A 20,084-nucleotide genomic window follows, 5' to 3' on the forward strand; every position below is an offset into this window, starting at 1 on the left:
TAATATCCTGAAGAGTGTTTTCCAGCTTGGATTCATTCTGTCTGTCACCTTCAGGTACACCTATCAAACGTTATTTGGTCTTTTCAGATAATCCCATATTTCTTGGAGGCTTTGTTCATTTGTTTACTCTTTTTTCTCTAATCTTGCCTTCTCATTTTATTTCATTGAGTTGATCTTCAATCTCTGATATCCTTTCTTCTGCCTGGTCGATTTGGCTATTGAAACTTGTGCATGCTTCCCGAAGTTCTTGTGTTGTGTTTTTCAGCTCCATCAATTCATTTATATTCCTCTCTAAGCTGTTTATTCTTGTTAGCATTTCATCAAACCTTTTTTCAAGGTTCTTAGTTTCTTTGCATTGGGTTAGAACATGATCTTTTAGCTCAGAGAAGTTTCTTATTACCCACCTCCTGAAGCCTGTTTCTGTCAATTCATCTGATTCATTCTCCATGCAGTCTGCTCCCTTGCTGGTGAGGAGTTGTGATCCCTTGGAGGAGGTGAGGCATTCTGGTTTTGGGTATTTTCATCCTTTTTGTGCTGGTTTCTTCCCATCTTTGTGGATTTATCTACCTGTGGTCTTTGTTGGTGACTTTCAGATGGGGTCTCTGAGTGGACTTCCTTTTTGTTGCTGATGAAGTTATTTCTTTCTGTTTCTTAGTTTTCCTTCTAACAGTCAGGCCCCCCCTGCTGTAGGACTGCTGGAGGTCCACTCCAGACCCTGCTTGCCTGGGGATCACCTGTGGGGGCTGCAGAACAGTAATGGTTGCTGCCAGTTTCTTCTCCTGTTGTCTTTGTCCCAGAGGGATACCCACCAGATGTCAGCCTGAGCTCTCCTTTATGAGGTGTCTCTTTGGTTATATGGGGGTTGGGGAGCTGCTTGAGGAGACAGTCTGTCCCTTATAGGAGCTCAAGTGCTGAGCTGTGAGCTCTATTGTTCTGTTCAGAGCTGCTGGGCAGGTATGTTTATGTCTGCTGCAGTGGAATCCATAACCACCTTTTTTTCCCAGGTGCTCTGTCCCGGGAAGGTGGGGGTTTATTTATAAGTTCCTGTCATTCTGCTGCCTTTTTTCAGGGATGTTCTGCCCAGTAAGGATGTAGCCTAGTCACAATCTGCCAGCAGAGGTGTTGCTGAGCTGCCGTGGGCTCTACCTAGCTGCTGTGTGAACTTCCTTGCAGTTTTGTTTATTGGGGTATGGTTAGAACTGCCTTGGTAATGGCAGTCTGCCTCAGTAATGGTGGACTGTCTCCGTAATGGCGGACTGCCTTGGTAATGGGAGATTGCTTCGGTAATGACAGATTGCTTCGGTAATGGCGGACTGCCTCGGTAATGGCGGATTGCTTCAGTAATGGCAGACTGCCTCAGTAATGATGGACTGCCTGGGTAGTGGTGGACTGCCTTGGTCATGGCGGATGCCCTTCCACCCACAGAGCTGGACTGTCCTGGGTCCAGCTGTGCTTTCTGTGAAACTCTCAATCCAGAGCGTTTCAGATTGCTGGTCTTTGGGGGGTGGGACCAGCCAAGCCAGATCACCTGGCTCCCTGTTTCAGCCCCCTTTTATTCAGTTGAACAGGCGACTCTGTCTTCCAGGCGTTCCAGTCGCCAGTTGGAACGGCGCCTGGATTTGTGTGAGTTTTTGTGCGGAGACCCACTGTGCCTGCTGAAGCAGCCTCACTGGAGACTTGTGGTGCTTTTCTGCCCAGGAATCTCCTGGTCTGTGGGCAGTAAAAATTCCTTTGGAAGTGTGATCACTCACCCTCTGCATTTTCGCTGGTAACTGCAATCCAGAGCTTTCCTATTCGGCCATCTTGGATCCTCCTTCTGTTGAGCTTCAATTGTTTTCGTTTTTATTGGTCCTCCTTCCCTCTATTTTTTCCCAACCAGCTTGCCTTTTTTCCCCTCCTTTATTTTCTAATTTTTTCCCTCTATCTTCTATTTGAGGAGGGAACACTAGTTTTGTTCTCTGGAAAAGTATCCCCTGAAAACTCCTGGAGTGGTACCATGATCTGGTGTGGCGAGTTGTTTGGCCAAGAGTGTTGATGAAATAGGGGAAGGAAGCTCTTCACCTGCTGGTACTTACTCATTCTTAGGTTTAGGACTGTTTAGTGGGGGCAGTTCTAAGAGGACTCAAGCTTCCAGAGCTTCTGGAGAGGCTTGAGTTGCTTCTTTGTACAACTTTTTCCATTTTTGTTTTGGAGGCCAAACATGAGCTTAAGCTACTGTTTGGAGGGTGTATGATGAAGGAAAGAGTCTACAAGTAAATAAACTTTTCTCCAGCAGAGAGGAAAACAGAGTTTAGTTACATTAAATGATTTATCTAGAATCAAACAGATTTGGTATTAAGATTATGAGTGGGCCCTGGCTCTCAAGATTTGAGTCAGTTTTTCCTTTTTGTCCACTTGGCAAATATTTATTGAGCACCTGCTCTGAGTCCAGCATTGTGCTAACCACTGGGAATTGAAATGAGAGATAAGCCTTTGCCCTCAAGGAGCTTATATCAAGTAAAGGAAATAGACAAATATTAGATGATGAAATATGGTATAAGAGCTACGATTTACTATGAGACTATATAATGAAACACATATTGCTTGGGAACTCAGAGAAGGCTTGCTTGGTGAGGTAACAGCTGATTGGACCATTAAAGGCTAAGTATGATAGGAGTGGGTCAAATGGACATGGAAGATGAGAGGAGAGGAAGGGAAGATGAGAAAATGCCCTGGCAGGGACAGTAGCCTACACAAACTGGTCAGAAATGTGGATGCTACCCATTCAGGGAACTCAAGGCATTTTTTATGTAGCTGGAATAGAGATGTCCAATGGGAAAGTAGAAAGCAGGACCTGTCCAGATTTTGGAGGGGTTGTATAAGCCCAGCCAAAGAGTTTATTTATGATTATAGGCACAGAGGAAAGATGAAATGATTTAAACAGTCAAGTGACATGATTCTCTTTTTAGAGTTCACTGGAGGCTATTCACAATTTGAATTGTTTAGGAATAAGATTAAAAGATGCCTCTTGTAGTCAAGAATAAGAAATAAAGATGGCTTCACCTAGGGTAGTTGCAGGGGGGAAAGGAGAGGATGGATTTGAACTATAAGAAGTGGAATCTGAGGCTGTACTGAGGAATGAATGCCAGTGGTGAAAAAGGGCAGCGACCAAGGAAGACAGGATCGTGGCTAAGAGCAGGACTTTGACTCCTGGGTTTTAGTCTGAACTCTGCTACTCACTAACTGAGTGACTGGATGAGGAACTTTTCCTCTGTGTTTCTGTTTCCTCGCTTGTAAAGTAAGGACAGCAATATTAGCCACCTGATGGGGTTGTTGTGAGGACGAGCTGAGCTGACATGTTTAAGGTTCTCAGAACGGGGCCTGGCAGAGTTAGGCGCTGTGTCAGTGTTCGGCTGTTGCTGTCATCACTATTAGGACCTGTCATGATATCATTAAGATTTATTAATTTATCTTGTCCTAGTTAGTTGCTGAATGTCTAAGATAAGACTACTTTATCGTGACATTTTGCCATTTTTCTCCACAAAGATTAAGTTCTTCCCCGCAAGGATCTGCACCTGCTCTAAAGACATCAAAAGTGGCACTGTCCCCTTCAGCGACAGCCAAGAGGATCAACAGAACTTCTTTGTCTTCAGGCACCACTGTAAGAAGGTAATTTTTCTCTCGCTCTTCCAAGTTGCTGGCTGAAGGTAAAGGAAGCTTGCAGCTGTAGAGTTTGGCTGTAGTTTCGTCAGAGGAGGGGACAAGGGAGAAGACGAGAAACCACAGAAGACCCTGTGATCTTCTGGGGCTTCATTCCTGTCTTGCAAGGCAGGAGACAAGGCTGTGGAGGGAATGGGTAGAGCATGCTCTTCTTCCAGTGAGTCTGCAACTGGCTTAGTGTGATCTAGAAAATGGAGTTTAGTTGCATATATAAATGATATTGTCATTTCTCAGCTGAGACATACAGGCAGGGGAGAACTAACCAAAATGGGTATAGGAAGGTTTGATGTAGTCATGTGATTGAATATGTACTTAAGTCTGCTTTTAACTCTGCCATTATATGGCCCTTTTCCTTTGCTTCCCACCCCAGGGTAAATAAAATTCCCAGATGTTCTATTTCGAGATCTGTAGTCAAAGTGTTTTAGCCAATTTCTTGGGTCCTAGTTAACTGCTTTTGACAAAGGAATGTGATATGTATAATTCAAGGCTACATATTATCATAACATCAAGGGTGATGAAGAAGCCATCCTGTCATCATTTACATTGATCAGAATTGTCTTCATCCTGTTCCCCTAATGTCATGTGTTTTAGAAACATGAGTTCTGTGTAAGTATACACTGTTGTCTGTTTTTTCCCTCCTCATTTGTGTTTTCCATTCAGCTTTTCCATAAACTCCCGGCTAGCCAGTTCTCTAGGGAACTTGAATGCTGTAACAGATGATCCAGAGAACAAAAAGACCTCCTCATCCTCTAAGGCCGGTTTCACAGCCAGCCCGTTTACCAACCTCTTGAATGGCAGCTCCCAGCCGACTACCAGAAATTACCCTGAGCTCAACAACAATCAGTACAACAGAAGCAGCAACTGCAATGGGGGCAACCTGAACAGCCCCCCGGGCCCCCAAAGCGCCAAGACAGAGGAGCACACCACCATCCTTCAACGCCCCTACACTGGGCTTTCTTCTTCTTCAGCAAGATTCCTGAGCCGTTCTATCCCTGTAAGTTCACAGATACCACCTCTTGGTCCTCAGAACTCTGAATGCAACTTCTGTGTCTTGCCTTCTCAGCCCAGGCTGCCAGCAGAGAAATTTAATAGCACCAAGGAAGCCCTCTGAGCGATGCCTTCCCTTCTGCTGTGACGCTGTCTATGCACTACATTCTGCTGGCTCCTCTTCAAGTAAACACCAAGTTTCAACTGGGTTTTCTTCCTTCCTTCTTTTTCTTCCTACCCCCAACTCCTTTTTAAGTAGTTTCTCTTAAAAGGGAAATAGCTTTCATTTTATTTATCATGGACGTTGTTGACTTCAGTTACTTTTCAGTTATGTTTTGAAGTCACTCTGAATATCTGGTGCTAAGCCAGGAGCTGATTCATACAGTGGATAGCATTTGCTGTGTGTGTGCTGGTTTGGGGAATTATGGTTTTTTCCATGTCACATATCAGTGAATGAATTTTGGAGTATTGAAATGTGGAAGGTGCTGAATGAACAGTATCTTCCTAAAACTAAGTGTCAGGCCCTTGAATATTTCACCTCCTGCAAGAAACTGACCCAGAATAAGTGGCAAGTGAGAGATGTTTAGAAGAAGGGCTTATAGGTAGATACCTGGGATGCAAGGGGAGGAGCAAGCAGAGTATCAAGAAGATGTTTAAAAGTAGCCAGCACTCTTCTAGAGAAAGGAGGGAAGACCTCCAAACACATTTTACCAGTGAGATCTCTATTTAGGTTACCAATCTCTCCTTAACAATCAACATCACCTGGTAAGGTAAACGCTGTTGGTTAACTCCTATTAGGAATTACTTTAATCACATGTTTTGATTGCCTCTAGGGGTACTGAGATCTATAGGAATGTGAGTTTTTTTTTTTTTTTTTTTTTGAGACGGAGTTTCGCTCTCGTTACCCAGGCTGGAGTGGCGTGCAATGGCGCGATCTCGGCTCACCGCAACCTCCGCCTCCTGGGTTCAGGCAATTCTCCTGCCTCAGCCTCCTGAGTAGCTGGGATTACAGGCACGCGCCACCATGCCCAGCTAACTTTTTTGTATTAGTAGAGACGGGGTTTCACAATGTTGACCAGGATGGTCTCGATCTCTTGACCTCGTGATCCACCCGCCTCGGCCTCCCAAAGTGCTGGGATTACAGGCTTGAGCCACCGCGCCCGGCCGGAATGTGAGTTTTGATTTGAGAGGAAGAAGGACAAATAGGCAGGAGAAATCAATCCTAGGTGTTAAGGAAATGTGAAGCATGGTTCGCAACACTGATTGTACTCAGGGCACGAGCAAGCCCCAGGTGTCCTGGAAAGCTCTGGCCTGGAGTCCCTTCACACTCGCTATTCTTGAAGCTTTTCCTCAGCCATCATTCAGGGAGTGGCTGCTTCTGTAGAGAAGGGGAGGAGGAAAGGTGCTGGTGGCAGTGTGCTGTGTATGGCCCACTCAGCAAAACAGGAGGCCCATGGTTCATCCTTAATGGCATATACTTTCTTTAGTTGGCAGTTTAGAAACCATGAGAATGGGCCGGGCTCCGTGGCTCACCCCTGTAATACCAGCACTTTGGGAAGCCAAGGCTGGTGGATCCCCTGAGGTGAGGAGTTCGAAGCCATCCTGGCCAACATGGTGAAACCCCGTGTCTACTAAAAATACAAAATTAGCTGGGCGTGGTGGTGCGCACCTGTAATCTCAGCTGCTCGGGAGACTCAGGAAGGAGAATCCCTTAGAACCTGGAAGGTGGAGGTTGCAGTGAGCCGAGATTGCACCACAGCACTTCATGGCACTCTGTCTCAAAAAAAAAAAAAAACCAAAGAAACCATAAGGATGTTTTCTAACATGAGAATGCTGTGTGTGTGTGTGTGTGTGTGTGTGTGTGTGTGTGTATGTGTGTGTGTGTGTTCATGTGCAGGTGCATTGGATTCATTACCACTCCTATCCCTACCTCAGACCTCTTTTAAAATTTTTGCCCACTCTGTCCACCCTCAACCCATTCCCGAGGAGGAGCCTAGCATGTCTGATTTTCCCAGTCCGATTTTATGATATTCCCAGTCCAATTTCATGCCTATGAACCACCATGCTTGGCCTTGGTATTAGTTTAGATTCCTTTACAGATTAGGGTCCCAGGAAACTGCCAGCCCATCTACCCCTTAACCTGATTCTGATCCCACTATATAAGTTGAGTATATAGGTATCATAAAAACTGAAATCCATGTAACTAAGGATTAGACGTAAAAAGATAACATATTAAATTTTTGTAACTATATTTATACATCATATACTTCCCAGCAGGCATTGAGTTTAGTCAGTGTTTTCACATTCTGATTGTGGATCAGCCTCTTCGTTTGGATCAGAATGCAGATCTTTCCATCTTCAGAAAAAGTGCTAGAGATATATAGATAATCATGTGGTGCCTAATTATATTTGGTCGATAACGGACCACATATACGATGGTGGTCCCATAAGATTATAATGGAGCTGAAAAATTCCTGTTGCCTAGTGACGTTGTAGCCCTCGTAGGGTTATAACTGGAGTCCTCATGTGTTTGTGGTGATGCTGGTATAAACAGAACTACTGTGCTGCCAGCCATATAAAAGTCTAGCGATACAGTTATGTGCCAGTGCATAATACTTGATAACAAATAACTGTTACTGGCTTATATATTTACTGTACTATACTTTATGTCATTATTTTAGCGTATACGCCTTTTCCTTATTAAGAAAAAGTTAACTGTAAGCCTCAGGCGGGCCCTTCAGGAGGTATTCTGGAAGAAGGCATTGTTATTAAAAGAAATGACAAGTCCACGTGTTACTGCCCCTGAAGACCTTCCAATGGGACAAGGTGTGGAGGTGGAAGACAGTGATACTGATAATCCTGACCTGGTGTAGGCCTAGGCTAATGTGTGTGTCTGTGTCTTCATTTTAAACACAAAATTCAGAAAGTAAAGACAATACTAAAAATGTTTAAAATAGAAAGAACTATAGGATAAGAATGTAAAAGAAAATATTTTTGTACAGTATACATACAATATTTTAAACTAAGTATTCCAAGTGATTGGGAGTTGATAAAAAATAAAAAAATAGTAAACTAAGTGTTATTGCAAAAGAATCAAAAGTTAAAACAATTAAAGTTTGTAAAATAAAATGTTACAGTAAGCTAAGGTCAATTGATTATTGATGAAAGAAAAAATTTTAATATAGATTTAATATAGCTTAAGTGTGCAGTGCTTATAAAGTCTACAGTAGAGTTCAGTAATGACCTAGGCCTTCACATTCACTCACTGCTAACCCACTGACCTGCCCAGAGCACCTTCCAGTCCTGCAAGCTCCATCCATGGTAAGTGCCAGGTGTACAATTTGGAAATCTTTTATACCATATTTTTACTGTATACTTTCTATGTTTAGACACATGTACTTACCATTGTGTTATAGTTGCCTACAATATTCCGTACAATAACATGCCATACAAGTTTGCAGCCTAGAGGCAAAATAGGCTATACCATTTCGCCCGGGTGTGTAGCAGGCTCTACCATCCAGGTTTGTATAAGTGCACTCTTATCATGTGCACACAACGATGAAACTGCCTAAGGATACATTCCCAGGATGTATTCTTGTCATTAAGTGACACATGACTATATAAATACCTTGCAGATTACACGTGTGAAGGTATTGTGTAATCCACATTTATAGCTGAATGCCAGCAGCATCGGTAGCTTGACAAGAATAATGTTCTACTTTTTTGTTTTCTTTTTTGCTGGTAGAATCATGGGAGTATTCTTTAGACAATTTTTGATCTCCCCTAATGATGTTTTCATAACTTGCTTTGGGCCTTGTTCCATATTTTTTTTTATTTCTTTTCACTTCTCCTCATCCCTCTTCTGGTTAGGATAGACTGATTTTTAAATAATTGAATTTAAAGTAATAGTGTGGGCAGTTGCTGCTACTTTCCTTCTCTCCCCTCCTAAATTTATCATCTTATTGTAAAGAAAAGCATTTATAAATAGAATTATCAGCACAACAACATTTTCTGCCCTCTCACCCTCCCTGGAAGTAAGAAGCAGCAGGTCTTTGTAGCAGACCCTCCCCTCTTTAACTTTGCCTAGAAAGCCTCCTATGAGAGGGAAAGTTCCAAGTCCTACCTCTGCTGACTTGTGGTCGAAAAGCTAAATTATGGTGGAAATTCCCACTTTGTGTGGAATAAGATTGGAGGTTATGAGTTATCTTTGTTTATGGTCCAGTGCAGCTTGTCTAATTATACTGGGTTTATTGTCTAAATAAGATCATCCCTCTAGTTCTAGTGCTTCTGAAGATGTATGTGAGATTAGGAGCCTTGAAGAACTAGGAAAATCACTCAATAAAAAGGCTTGAAGATTCTTAGGTAGGAAGATGAAGTCTGCATGACAATATCCTCCCAGAACCTTTAAGAAAGACCCAGAAACTCTTAAGGGATGGGGGTGATGGGTGTTTAGAGGGAATCTAATATTTTAAAAGCTACAATTAGCATCTCTTTTGAAAGCTGCAATTGCTCACTCACTTTTTGCAGCAGTTCAGCCCCCAGAAAAATGTAAAAATGATTTCCTTATTCTGTCATTAAATCATTTAACACAGAAAACAAGAACAAATGTTAAGGATTCCTTCTGGTTGTGACAGAATGCTGAGGAACGTCAGATTTTATTTTTATTAATTTGTCCTCCTTCGCTAGTCTTGCAGTTTCTACTGTCCTGTGCGATGCATACACAAGGTTACATTTTTGTTGACCCACTTACTGTAAAAAATGAGTTTCACTCCCTACACTCAGAGGAGTTTTCAAATGCTTAAGAAATGAGGGACATGTGATTATGGTGTAGGTGGGGTGGAAGTATTTTATTAAATTAAAATTACTTGTGGTATCTGCCTTGAATATTTGCTATGCTTTATTTTTATGACACTTAATCACTAGATTACTAGTCATCTACATTGACCTTACTTGACCCTCAAGTCTGAGTTAGGTCATGGTGCTTCTCCCATAAGCTTCCCTACATCCCATCTTGGTCTAAATCACAATACTTTTTTTTCACTCTGAATTCGCATCATCCACTAGACTATATGCTTTGTGAGGACAGGGATGGTGCCTCTGGTTTTCATAGTTATATGCCCTGTGCATGGCATATATTAGGCACTCATTAAGTATTTGTTGATTGGATAAAAGGATGGATGGATGTTTAAATGAAAGAATGCTCTATAGCTTTAATAATAAAACTATACAAATAATTGAAAGTTATTATAGCCTATGATAAGCTTTGTTATGCACTCTTCTGTCTTCAGACATTTTCAGGGATATTCTCATGGTGAAGCTTGTAGGTAATGTCAATGGTGCCATTCGTTGCCTCTTGAAATTTTTCCTTTCTTCTCCATTCAGTTGCTTCCTCGTCCCTGTTGTGCTTGAGTCTTTTATGGTCTTCCTAACTTGTCTCTTTCCACCTTTAATACCTACTTTAAAGTAGGGTTGGCAAACTTTTTCTGTAAAGGGCCAGGCAGTAAAGATTTTTAGCTTTGTGTCCCAACTATTCAACTCAACACATAAACGAAAGGTGTGGCTGTGTTAAATAAAACTTTATTAACAAAAATAGGTGGTGGGTTGCATTTGGATAGTGACCTGCAGTCTGCCAACCCCTGCTTCAAAGTATTGCCAGAGAATAAATACAGATTTCAACATCTGATTTCCCTGTTCAGAAAAGACCAGCGGTCCCTTGGTGCTGGAACATAAATGCTGACTGTCTTTGCTGAGCTCTCAGGCCCTCTGTACTGCATTTCTGCATTGTATTTCTGCACCAGCATTTACCCTGCTTGTTCTCCTGTCCTCTTCTCCCGCTGTGTTCATGCCTACTGCTAGTCTTTAGGAAGCCCTTTCTTGGAAGCCCCCTGCCCTCCTTACCAATTGCTCATCTTTAAATAAAGACATATATTACCTTCCATGTCCTCTGTGAAGCTCTCCCCAGTAAGTTGAATCCACCCTATAATTAGTACTTTAGTTTATCATGTATGCTATTACATACATGAACATCTATATTCGTTTACGTATTGTCTGTGTATATAAGAATTGTCTGCAAATTTTAAACTTCCTTTTGCAGACATTCAAAAAGTTCTTTTCTAGTTCATGGTTTCTAACACAGTACTGGTCACAGGAGGGAATTGCAAATTAAAACACTCATTTGGTTGAATGTTGAAAGCAAAATGGAAATGAAATACTGTGTGCTTCCTACTTTACCTTAGCATTCTTAATGACAATTGAAGTTGGCTTACATGTAGTTCTCTTTTCTAGTGGTAGTAGCTATTTTTATACTCAGCTGGTTAATGCTGCTCTTTGGTTATGAAGACTGTGTGGATATTTTCCATCTCAAATTTGACCAATGTAAGAACAACCTTGGTAGCCTCTGAACAGGTTAAATTCTTTTGTTTCTAACATCAGGCAGAATATATACGTATTTTAAGGAGTTATTGGTCTTTAAAGTAGGGCCTGGAATAAGATCAAAATATTGGAGTCTAGCTTTATAAAATAACCAGTTTGATGAAAATCTACTGAGTGACTGGCACTACACTAAAGCATGGTTCATTTTTACTTTGGAATAATGTTAGTGCTGACAGTGATAAACTACTTTTTGATTGTTTGAATATCCATTTGCAGTAAAGTGCTAATACTTTCCAGTGGTATGTGATAGTGTTTCCCGACGTAAACTTGATGTCTTTTCCCTCTGCCTAGTCTCCATTTTAAAAATTGGTCATCTTATCCTGATTTTAAATATGACACTTTTATTAGTCTGCTTTTATTGCTATTAAGAAATACCTGAGTCTGGGTAATTCATAAATAAAAAAGATTTATTTGGCTCACAGTTCTATGGGCTGTACAGCATGACACCAACAATCTGCTTGGCTTCCTGTGAGTCCTCAGGAAGCTTACAATTATGGTGGATGGCAAGGGGAACACATGGATCACATGGCAAGAGGGAACAAGAGACAGGGAGGATGTGCCAGGCTGTTTTAAACCACCAGATCCATGTGAACTCATAGAGTGAAACTCCGTCGTGACTGGGAGGATGGCACCAAGCCATTCATGAAGGATCTACTCCCATGACCCAAGCACCTCCCACTAGGCCCACCTCCAACATTGGAGTCACATTTCAACAGGACATTTGGAGGGGATAAAACATCCAAACCGTATCAATATTTATTCATTTATTAATTCATATTAATATTAAATATTAACTACATGTTAATATTTACTACAGTTAACGATTAGTACTATCTTTCTAACCTTCTGTTGTATATTTAAGTTGCTGTGGTTTTTCATCTTTCCTCTTTGCTGCGACATTGCTTTAGATTTGATGTAGCTAAGGGATACTAACTATATTATATCAAGAACATGAGCTCACTTTCAGTATGGAACCACATCTTTGTCATTCATTCAACATTGCGATTTTTTTCCCTTCCCAAGGGGACCTGAGAATGTTTACTTGAGAAAACATCAAATCATTACAAGGTCAGCATGGTTTAGACGATGCCTTTAAATTTGCATATAAGCTATTTATAGGTTTGCAGCATTTGCACATATATATATGAAACTATAATTTAAGTTTCCAGTGTTAAATAGTGGTTTATGTTGATTTTCTGTAGAAAGCCTGTCAGCTATTTTTGACTCTCTATTTGAAAAGACTTGAAAACATTAAACTTGCTTTAAGTGATAGGTTGATCAGAAATATATAATAGATAAGAATTAATATATTCTCAGTGTATTAGAGTTGTGAATTGCCTTGGTTGATTAGCATAATTTTATACTTTGTTTCTTATGTAGTATCAATACTACTACTAGGTCAATAGGAAAGAGTCTTGTTTTAATCTTTTGTCTTATTTTTTGGTTAGGAGTAAAAGAAAGCAAGTGCTTTTTATATTCCTATAAAAGCTGGCTGAATGCAATGGCTCACACTATAATCCTAGCACTTTAGGAGGCTAAGGCAGGAGGATCACTTGAGGTCAGGAGTTTGAGACCAGCCTGGGCAATACAGAGAGACCCTATATATTAAAAAATGAAATTAAATGAAATGGAAGCTTATCCAATTAATAAAGTTATAGCTAATATTTATGTAAGTGTCTACCATGAGCCCAGTATTTTTTGGTAGAGCAAGGTAAGACAAAGACATACAAGCCATTGTCCTCCATTAAAAACTTCATGCAGGAATCTTTTGGTGGAAATGATTTGCTCTTTCTGTTTTGCACTGCTGCCAGAAACCACTTAAAATACTAGTTTCCTAATGTAAGCCTTTGTTTAATAGCTTCTGTGGTCGAAGAATAAAACTAATTATTATAAGATTTTTTTCTTGAAAGTCTACAGTTTCACCATAATATAGCTAGATACAGATTCATTATAATTTATCTTGTTTGGCGTCAGTGTGTACTTTCAATCTTAGGGCTGCTTTTTTAGTTATGGAAAATTCTCAGCCATCATTCTTTTTTTTTTTTTTTTGTAGATAGAATGTCTTGCTATGTTGCCCAGGTTGGTCTCGAACTCCTGGCCTCAAGTGATCTTCCTGCCTTGGCCACCCAAATTGCTGGGATTATAAGCTTAAGCCACCACTCCCAGCTCCACTATCTTTTTGGATATTGCTTTGCTGCCTTTCCTCTTACTTTCTCCTTTTGCAGTAACTCCCAAACTTCTTTTTTTTTTTTCTTTGAGATAGAGTCTCACTCTGTTGCCCAGGCTGGAGTGCAGTGGCACAGTGTCAGTTCACTACAACCTCCACCTTCCAGGTTCAAGTGATTCTCCTGCCTCAGCTTCCTGAGTAGCTGGGACTACAGGTGCCCGCCACCATGTCCACCTAATTTTTGCATTTTTAGTATGAATGGGGTTTCGCCATGTTGGCCAGGCCGGTGGTGTACTCCTGACCTCAGGTGATCTGCCCACCTTGGCCTCCCAAAGTGCTGGGATTACAGGAATGAGCCTGGGATTACAGGAATGTACTTGGCCAATAGCCCCTAGACTTATATTGGAGCCTTTCAGTCTGTGCTCAATATTTCTTACATTCTGTTGTATGTTTTTCAGTTCCTAAGGTCTAGCTGTATTCTGATTGAATACAGCTATTTTTCAATTCATGAATTTTCTTTAATGTGTCCATTCCACTGACCTTTGATTTCAGGGGCTATATCTTTCTTTTCCAGCATTTCTAATTTGTTCCTTATGATAGCTATCTGTTCTAATTTGGGCCTGCCTGTTTTTGTTTTATGGCTTCTTACTCTTTTGATGTATATTTTTTATTTTTTCACCGGGAGGATAAGGCATTTGTATTGCTTTGTTATTTGCATCTCACCCTGTGAGAGTTTGCCTTGTGGTTGCAGACTTTGTCAGTCCTCATAATGTTCATTTTCCTTGTGTGTTAGGGAATTTTAGTTGGTAAATTCACATTGGATGGGAGTTTTTGTGTGTTTCCTCTCTCTCTGTTTTTCCCTCCTCGTCTGCCAGCCTTCTTGTCCCCACTACCTGATCATGTAGGCCTTTCAGTCTAGAAACAGACCTTAGTGACCCAGGCTCCCATCTCTTGGTGAGCTCCTCCAGGCTTGCATCTCAGGCAGGGATGTGGCTCCACCTCAGCCCTGGCCCGAGGGCAATGGTCCCAGCTTCTGTTAGCCTCCTTCCCCACGTGGGAGAGCCTGACTCCAGCCCTCATTTCACACCAGGGGCTTTCGACCTGTGTGCCCACAGGAATGCAACACCTGGCCACCTCTGCCGGCTTCCAGCTGTGTAGCCAGAGTCCCACCACTGTCTTGATTGTTTCTGGGCCAGAAAGATGTTGACCTTGGTTTTAATTTCTGCTGTGCCTTTTCTTTCATCTTTAGAAATTATTTAATACATGCATACAGAGGGTAGTTTGGAACGTACTGTCTCGACATGAAGTAGGTCCAGTCTCTGCAGCTTGCCGATCAGTGCCTTTTCAGCCTTCCACAACCAGCTTTCCAAACCCATTTCCCTCCACTCCTGAGCATGAACCTTCTGCTTCTGCCAGGCAGTTTCTTATGCACTTGAATGCGCGTGGCTCTTCCTACCTCTGTGATTTTCTTACGTGCTATGTCCCCAACTTGGTCTCCCTTCCTCCCTCCCATTGCTTCTCAGCTCCTTTCCATCAGGAGTTGGCCTAAGTCCAACCTCCCCCTCTGTGAAGTCTTTCTTAACCTCACGAGACCAAAGTAATCATGATGTTTTCTGGAGTCATTCTGTCTGTATTCATTATTGGCCTTCCTCATCCCTCTCTGTTGAGAGCCACCTATCTTGTGCATGTGGGCCTTGAATCCCCACTGAAAATGCCATCCCACTCCTAGTCCCCTACCCCCTGTCAGGCCCCAGTGTGTGATGTTCCCCTCCCTGTGTCCATGTGTTCTCATTGTTCAACTCCCACTTATGAGTGAGAACATGCTGTGTTTCATTTTCTGTTCTTGTGTTAGTTTGCTGAGAATGATGGTTTCCAGCCTTATCCATTTCCCTGCAAAGGACATGAAATCCTTTTTTATAGCTGCATAGTATTCCATGGTGTATATGTACATTTTCATTATCTAGTTTATCATTGATGGGCATTTGGGTAGTTCCAAGTCTTTGCTATTGTGAACAATGCCACAGTAAACATACATGTGCATGTGTCTTTATAATAGAATTATTTATAATCTTTTGGGCATATACCCAGTAAAGGGATTGCTGGGCCACCTTTTCTAATATTGTGTAGATCATTTGTTTCTTCCAAAAATTTAAATTTTACTGTGTGTGCATGTGTGTGTCGGAGCTTTAACTTAGAAAGGCATGTTTTTATTGCAACTCCCTCTTACACACAGATACACCTAGACGTGGATGTGCATGCACGTGCAAACAAGCACAGACACCGCACGTACATTGCTTGTAAAGTCATTGGATTTGTCCCTAACAGAAGCTTTTGGTAAATGACACAGTCTGTCTTTGATAGTGAATGTCTAACCAACTCAGAGGTTGACATACGTGGGAGAGAACTGGTTTTTATCAGTTTAGAAGTAGATATTTTCTCTCTTGGGCAGACTGCTGTGAGTCCTTCAGCCTTCTGTTATAAAAGCAAGTACACCATAAGAAAAAAATTAAGAAGTCTCCATTTGAACGTGAGCAAAATAAGGTTGACCCATTCCATCTCGTTTTCCCTTATTTACTCTTTTTTTTTTTTTTTTTTTGGAGACAGAGTTTCGCTCTTGTTACCCAGGCTGGAGTGCAATGGCGCGATCTCGGCTCACTACAACCTCCGCCTCCCAGGTTCAGGCAATTCTCCTGCCTCAGCCTCCTGAGTAGCTGGGATTACAGGCACGCACCACCATGCCCAGCTAATTTTTTGTACTTTTTTTTTTTTTTTAGTAGAGATGGGGTTTCACCACGTTGACCAGGATGGTCTCGATCTCTTGACCTTGTGATCCATCTGCCTCGGCCTCCCAAAGTGCTGGGATTACAGGCGTGAGCCACCGCGCCCGGCCCCTTATTTACTCTTTAAGTACAAACTGCTTACTCTCTGGTAGCTCCTAAATGTTTATGGTTAAGAGGAGAAAGGCTGTATCCCTACTTCCTATTAGGAACCTTGTTTCCACGCTCTCCTCTCTGTTGAAAACATCATCCAAGGATACTCATCTTTTTGTCCTCATCACTGTTATGATTTCCCTTCATCCCTGGAAGATTTTTGCTTCTACTTTTTAGCTACCTGCACACTGCCAACATTCTGGATAACTGTAACGTTTTTCTAACCATTATCATCACCGACTGTTTCTTGAATACATTCTATGTGCCTGGCAGGGTATTAGGTACTTTGTATCCATTCTCTTATTTATTTAACCTGCTATTTACAGAGGGGGAAATCAAGACTCAGAGTTGCAATAACTTGCCCAAAGTGTCACAGTGATCTTATTTTAAACTTGCTTAACTTCAGTTATCTTTATTTTTGTTCACTTGAAAATTCATTTAATAAACCTTCTTATTGCTTAGCACGTTGCTTCTGACATCTTGAATCCTGCCAGCCTCCTTTAAACACTTCCCCGTCCTCCTAACCCTGCTCCGTGACTTCTTTCTCACCCTGCCTGTTTCCCCAGCCATCTCAGTTTACCTCTTTCCTTCTGTAGCCTGCATAGTCATTTTTGTTTCCTTTTTCCAACACTCTCACTTCTAGCTGGACATTCTGTAACCACTTGATTACCAGTCTCCAAAATTAGATCAATTCAGCCATCTGTTGCATCTGTTCCTCATCTCTCTCCTCAGAGCACTGTTGGAGAAAATCCCATAGCTTTGCCAATTGGCTCCATCTCAAATGTGTTTCTAATTTACCCGGCCCTTCGGTGCTCCTAATTAGTTGTCTTATCCCTTTTTGGCTCCTTTTCTCTTTTCCACCTGGCTGTTCCAAAACTTTTTCACATTTTTCCCAACACAACCCCTTCCTGATCTCCAGAGCCAGTTGACCCTGCCTTGAGATCTGCTAAGAACGTAGAATTCATCAGAAGTAATTTCCTCTAACTGCCCTCTTCTCTATCTCAAAGTTTATCTGCATCTGGACTCATCCATTTCTTCCTTCCCTTTTAAATCCAAAGAAACCCTACTGTTTTCCAATGGTAACTCTACCTACCTGTACTGTTTCCAGACTCTCCCATGAAGTTGCCCCATCCACTTCCTTCCCCTTTTATATCTTCAGCCTCTTACCCTCCAATTGCAGGTCTCCTCACCTGCAGACGTGCACATTCAAGTTGGTAGGCTGGTGGGGTCTGGGGAGGAGTCTTTCCTCGGTCCTGTCTTCCTCTCACAGTTTCTCCTTTATGGCCAAACTTGGGGAAAGAGAAGCCTGCGCTGCCCCCTCCCTTGTCTCTTTGGTGCTCTTCGCTCTGTAGCTGGGAGGTGCCCCCTCATTCTGGTGAAAGTCTCTCCCACAGATTACTGCCCACTTCTTCAAAGCCAGATCTGAGGGACTCCTGTTAGTCCTTCTTCTCCTTAGTCTATCTGTAGTATTTGACAATATTGGCTACTTTTTCCCCTGTAATTTCTCTTCCCCTTTGATTTTTTGAATATTACTTTCCTGTATTTTGCTTTCTTCCCCCTTAAATCACTGCCTTCCTTTGCCTGCCCCTTAATGATTCTCCTTATATTGGCTCTTTGCTCTTGGGTAACCTCCTGGGCATTGAGTCTACACCCCAGCTTCCTCTGGGTGTTACTTGGGATGGAGAGAATACAGGTTCCTTCCCATTGCCAGCTCCTCTTCGGTTTCTTAGCCAAATCTTCTCATCTTTATTCATCCAGTCATCCAAGCTGGACATTTGAAGCCATCTCTGACACTACTTCTGCCTACTTTTCCCTCTGTCAAACCAGTCACTAAGTCCTATCAAGTCTCCCTCTGAAATACCTCTCTGTCTTTCCATCCTTACCACCGCTGCCCTAATTAAGGTCTTCATGAACTGTCGTATAACCCTTTACATTTTCTTCCTCTCTCTTGCCTTTAACCTCTTCTCTGTACTGTTGTCAGTGTGAAATTTCTAAGACACAGAGCTAATCAAATACTTCTCATATTTGACATCGTTCAGTGGCTCCACTCTGCCTACTGGGTCAAGTCTGGCTCCCCTGGCTTGGCATTCAGGGTTCTTCCCTGTTGGGCCATATGCCTCCCTGCCAGTCTCCTCTCCAGCAACTCTACCTGGCACCTGACCTGCAATTTGCAAGTGTGCCATCCTCTGCCTTGAGCCCGAACCCTAGCACTTTCAGTCCACTCTGCTTTCCCTCCTTTCTCTGCTTGGTTTTATATTTCTTGACCTGGCTCAGTAGTTATCTTTTTGATAAGCATCTGTGACCCATCCAAACAGAATGACTTTTCCTTTCTCGACTCTCCTTGGAGTGCTGACGCTCTCATATTATAGTCAGTTACACGTGATTCTCTCTCTCCTCTGCTTTCTTTTAAGCTTCTGAGAAACATCTTTGTTTCCTGAGGTTCCATAGTACAGTATAAGTGCCTAATAAATATTTATTGAACTAAAAGTCGGATAATGTATCTGGGTTGGTGAATGTTAAGCTAAAGTGCTTAGGAGCCTGGGTCTCATTCTTAGGATGTGAAGTACTAACAAAAAGCAAAATAAGTTTCTAGCTTTAGCTTTAAAATACAGTAATCTGAGAGTTGTGTATTTTTTTTTCTAGAAATGTAGCTTTACTAAAATAAGAGAAAATAAATTTTAACTGAATTTTCATCAATATAATTTTGGTATTCAGATGAACTGAAAACACTCATGTAATGGTTGACTGAGTCAAGCTGGGTGTCAACAATCTGTCATCTAACAATTGAGCTCTTTGTGATTGTTGAAAAGCATATATTAAATTTCTCCAGAAAAAAGAATCTATTAAAAGTCATGTAGGAAGGTGAAAGACTATTTTATATAGCATTATAATGAACCCAAATTGGCTTGTTAAGTCTTGAGGTCCCTGAAATGCAGAGAACGCTATGGAAAACTGTACACACATCTTTTGAACCTGATTTTATCACTAACCTTAGTCTTTTTATCTTAATATGATGCCAATAAAACCATATCCAGCTACATTTCATCTAGTGTTATTGGAGGAAAAATGTATCATATTAACAGAGGCAAATTCTTTCAGTACTGTACATATTGGGTACAATGTACACTACTTGGGTGACAGGTGCACTAAAATTGCAGACTTCACCCCTACATAATTCATCCATGCAGGCAAAAGCCACTTGTACCTCAAAATCTATTGAAATAAAAATAAAAAATACTTTCAGTATTGTGAAACCACAGTTATGGAAATATGTATCAATACACACATTTTATGTGTTAATTTGTAATAATACCAAAACTGGAAACTCTTTTACAAAGGCATAAAGAGACATAGAAGTACAGAGGCAGTTATGGGTGTATTTATTTTTCCCCTGTGTTGTATTTGGTCATTAAAACTTAAAGCTCTATAGTTATGTATTAAATACCATGTTGCCAAATATGTATTTTTTCCTTTAATTTCAATCACATTAAAACAAACCATTTTTTTCGGTGCTTTCTGCCTCTGTAGTTAGAATTTAAACCAGGGATAACTAGTGGACTATTTTTTCTTCCTTAAAGGACTTGGGAAAATCAGGAAAGAAAATGTCAGTGTGGCAAAAAGTCCATGAACATTTTGAGTCAGGATTTCGACCTTAGTAGGAGGCTAACATTCCAGGCTGTTGGATCCTTTGGTTCAGGTTATTTGAACATTAAGACATTGTTACATTCATTTGCTGTCAAGGACCTTAATCTTTCATCAGTCTTTATAATTTGCTATTTTTGATAGCTAATGTATTTTATTTATTAACCATCTGTACAATATTTATATCTATAATTATTAGACATTTTCCTACCATGATTAGGTAACTG

The 20,084-nt window shown here is 41.3% G+C and overlaps 1 protein-coding gene across 4 annotated transcripts in view; it reads left to right on the plus strand.

The window, feature by feature from the left end:
- The window catches only part of CDC14A (cell division cycle 14A), a 179,987-nt gene that overhangs the window by 153,608 nt on the left and 6,295 nt on the right, over window positions 1-20,084 (plus strand). For 3 of the 4 annotated variants that reach the window (XM_064371087.1, XM_012466466.2, XM_064371088.1), the window contains 2 exons: window positions 3,526-3,648; window positions 4,360-4,693. In XM_064371087.1, the coding sequence (XP_064227157.1) occupies window positions 3,526-3,648; window positions 4,360-4,693 (457 nt within the window). Of the gene's footprint in view, window positions 1-3,525; window positions 3,649-4,359; window positions 4,694-10,522; window positions 10,617-20,084 lie in introns of those variants that run through there. The other variant, XM_012466467.2, reaches the window with a different exon arrangement.

The sequence above is a fragment of the Aotus nancymaae genome, unplaced genomic scaffold, assembly GCF_030222135.1.
Source record: "Aotus nancymaae isolate 86718 unplaced genomic scaffold, 86718_ANA_hifiasm-v0.15.2.pri h1tg000117l, whole genome shotgun sequence".
NCBI classification, from domain to species: Eukaryota; Metazoa; Chordata; class Mammalia; order Primates; family Aotidae; genus Aotus; species Aotus nancymaae.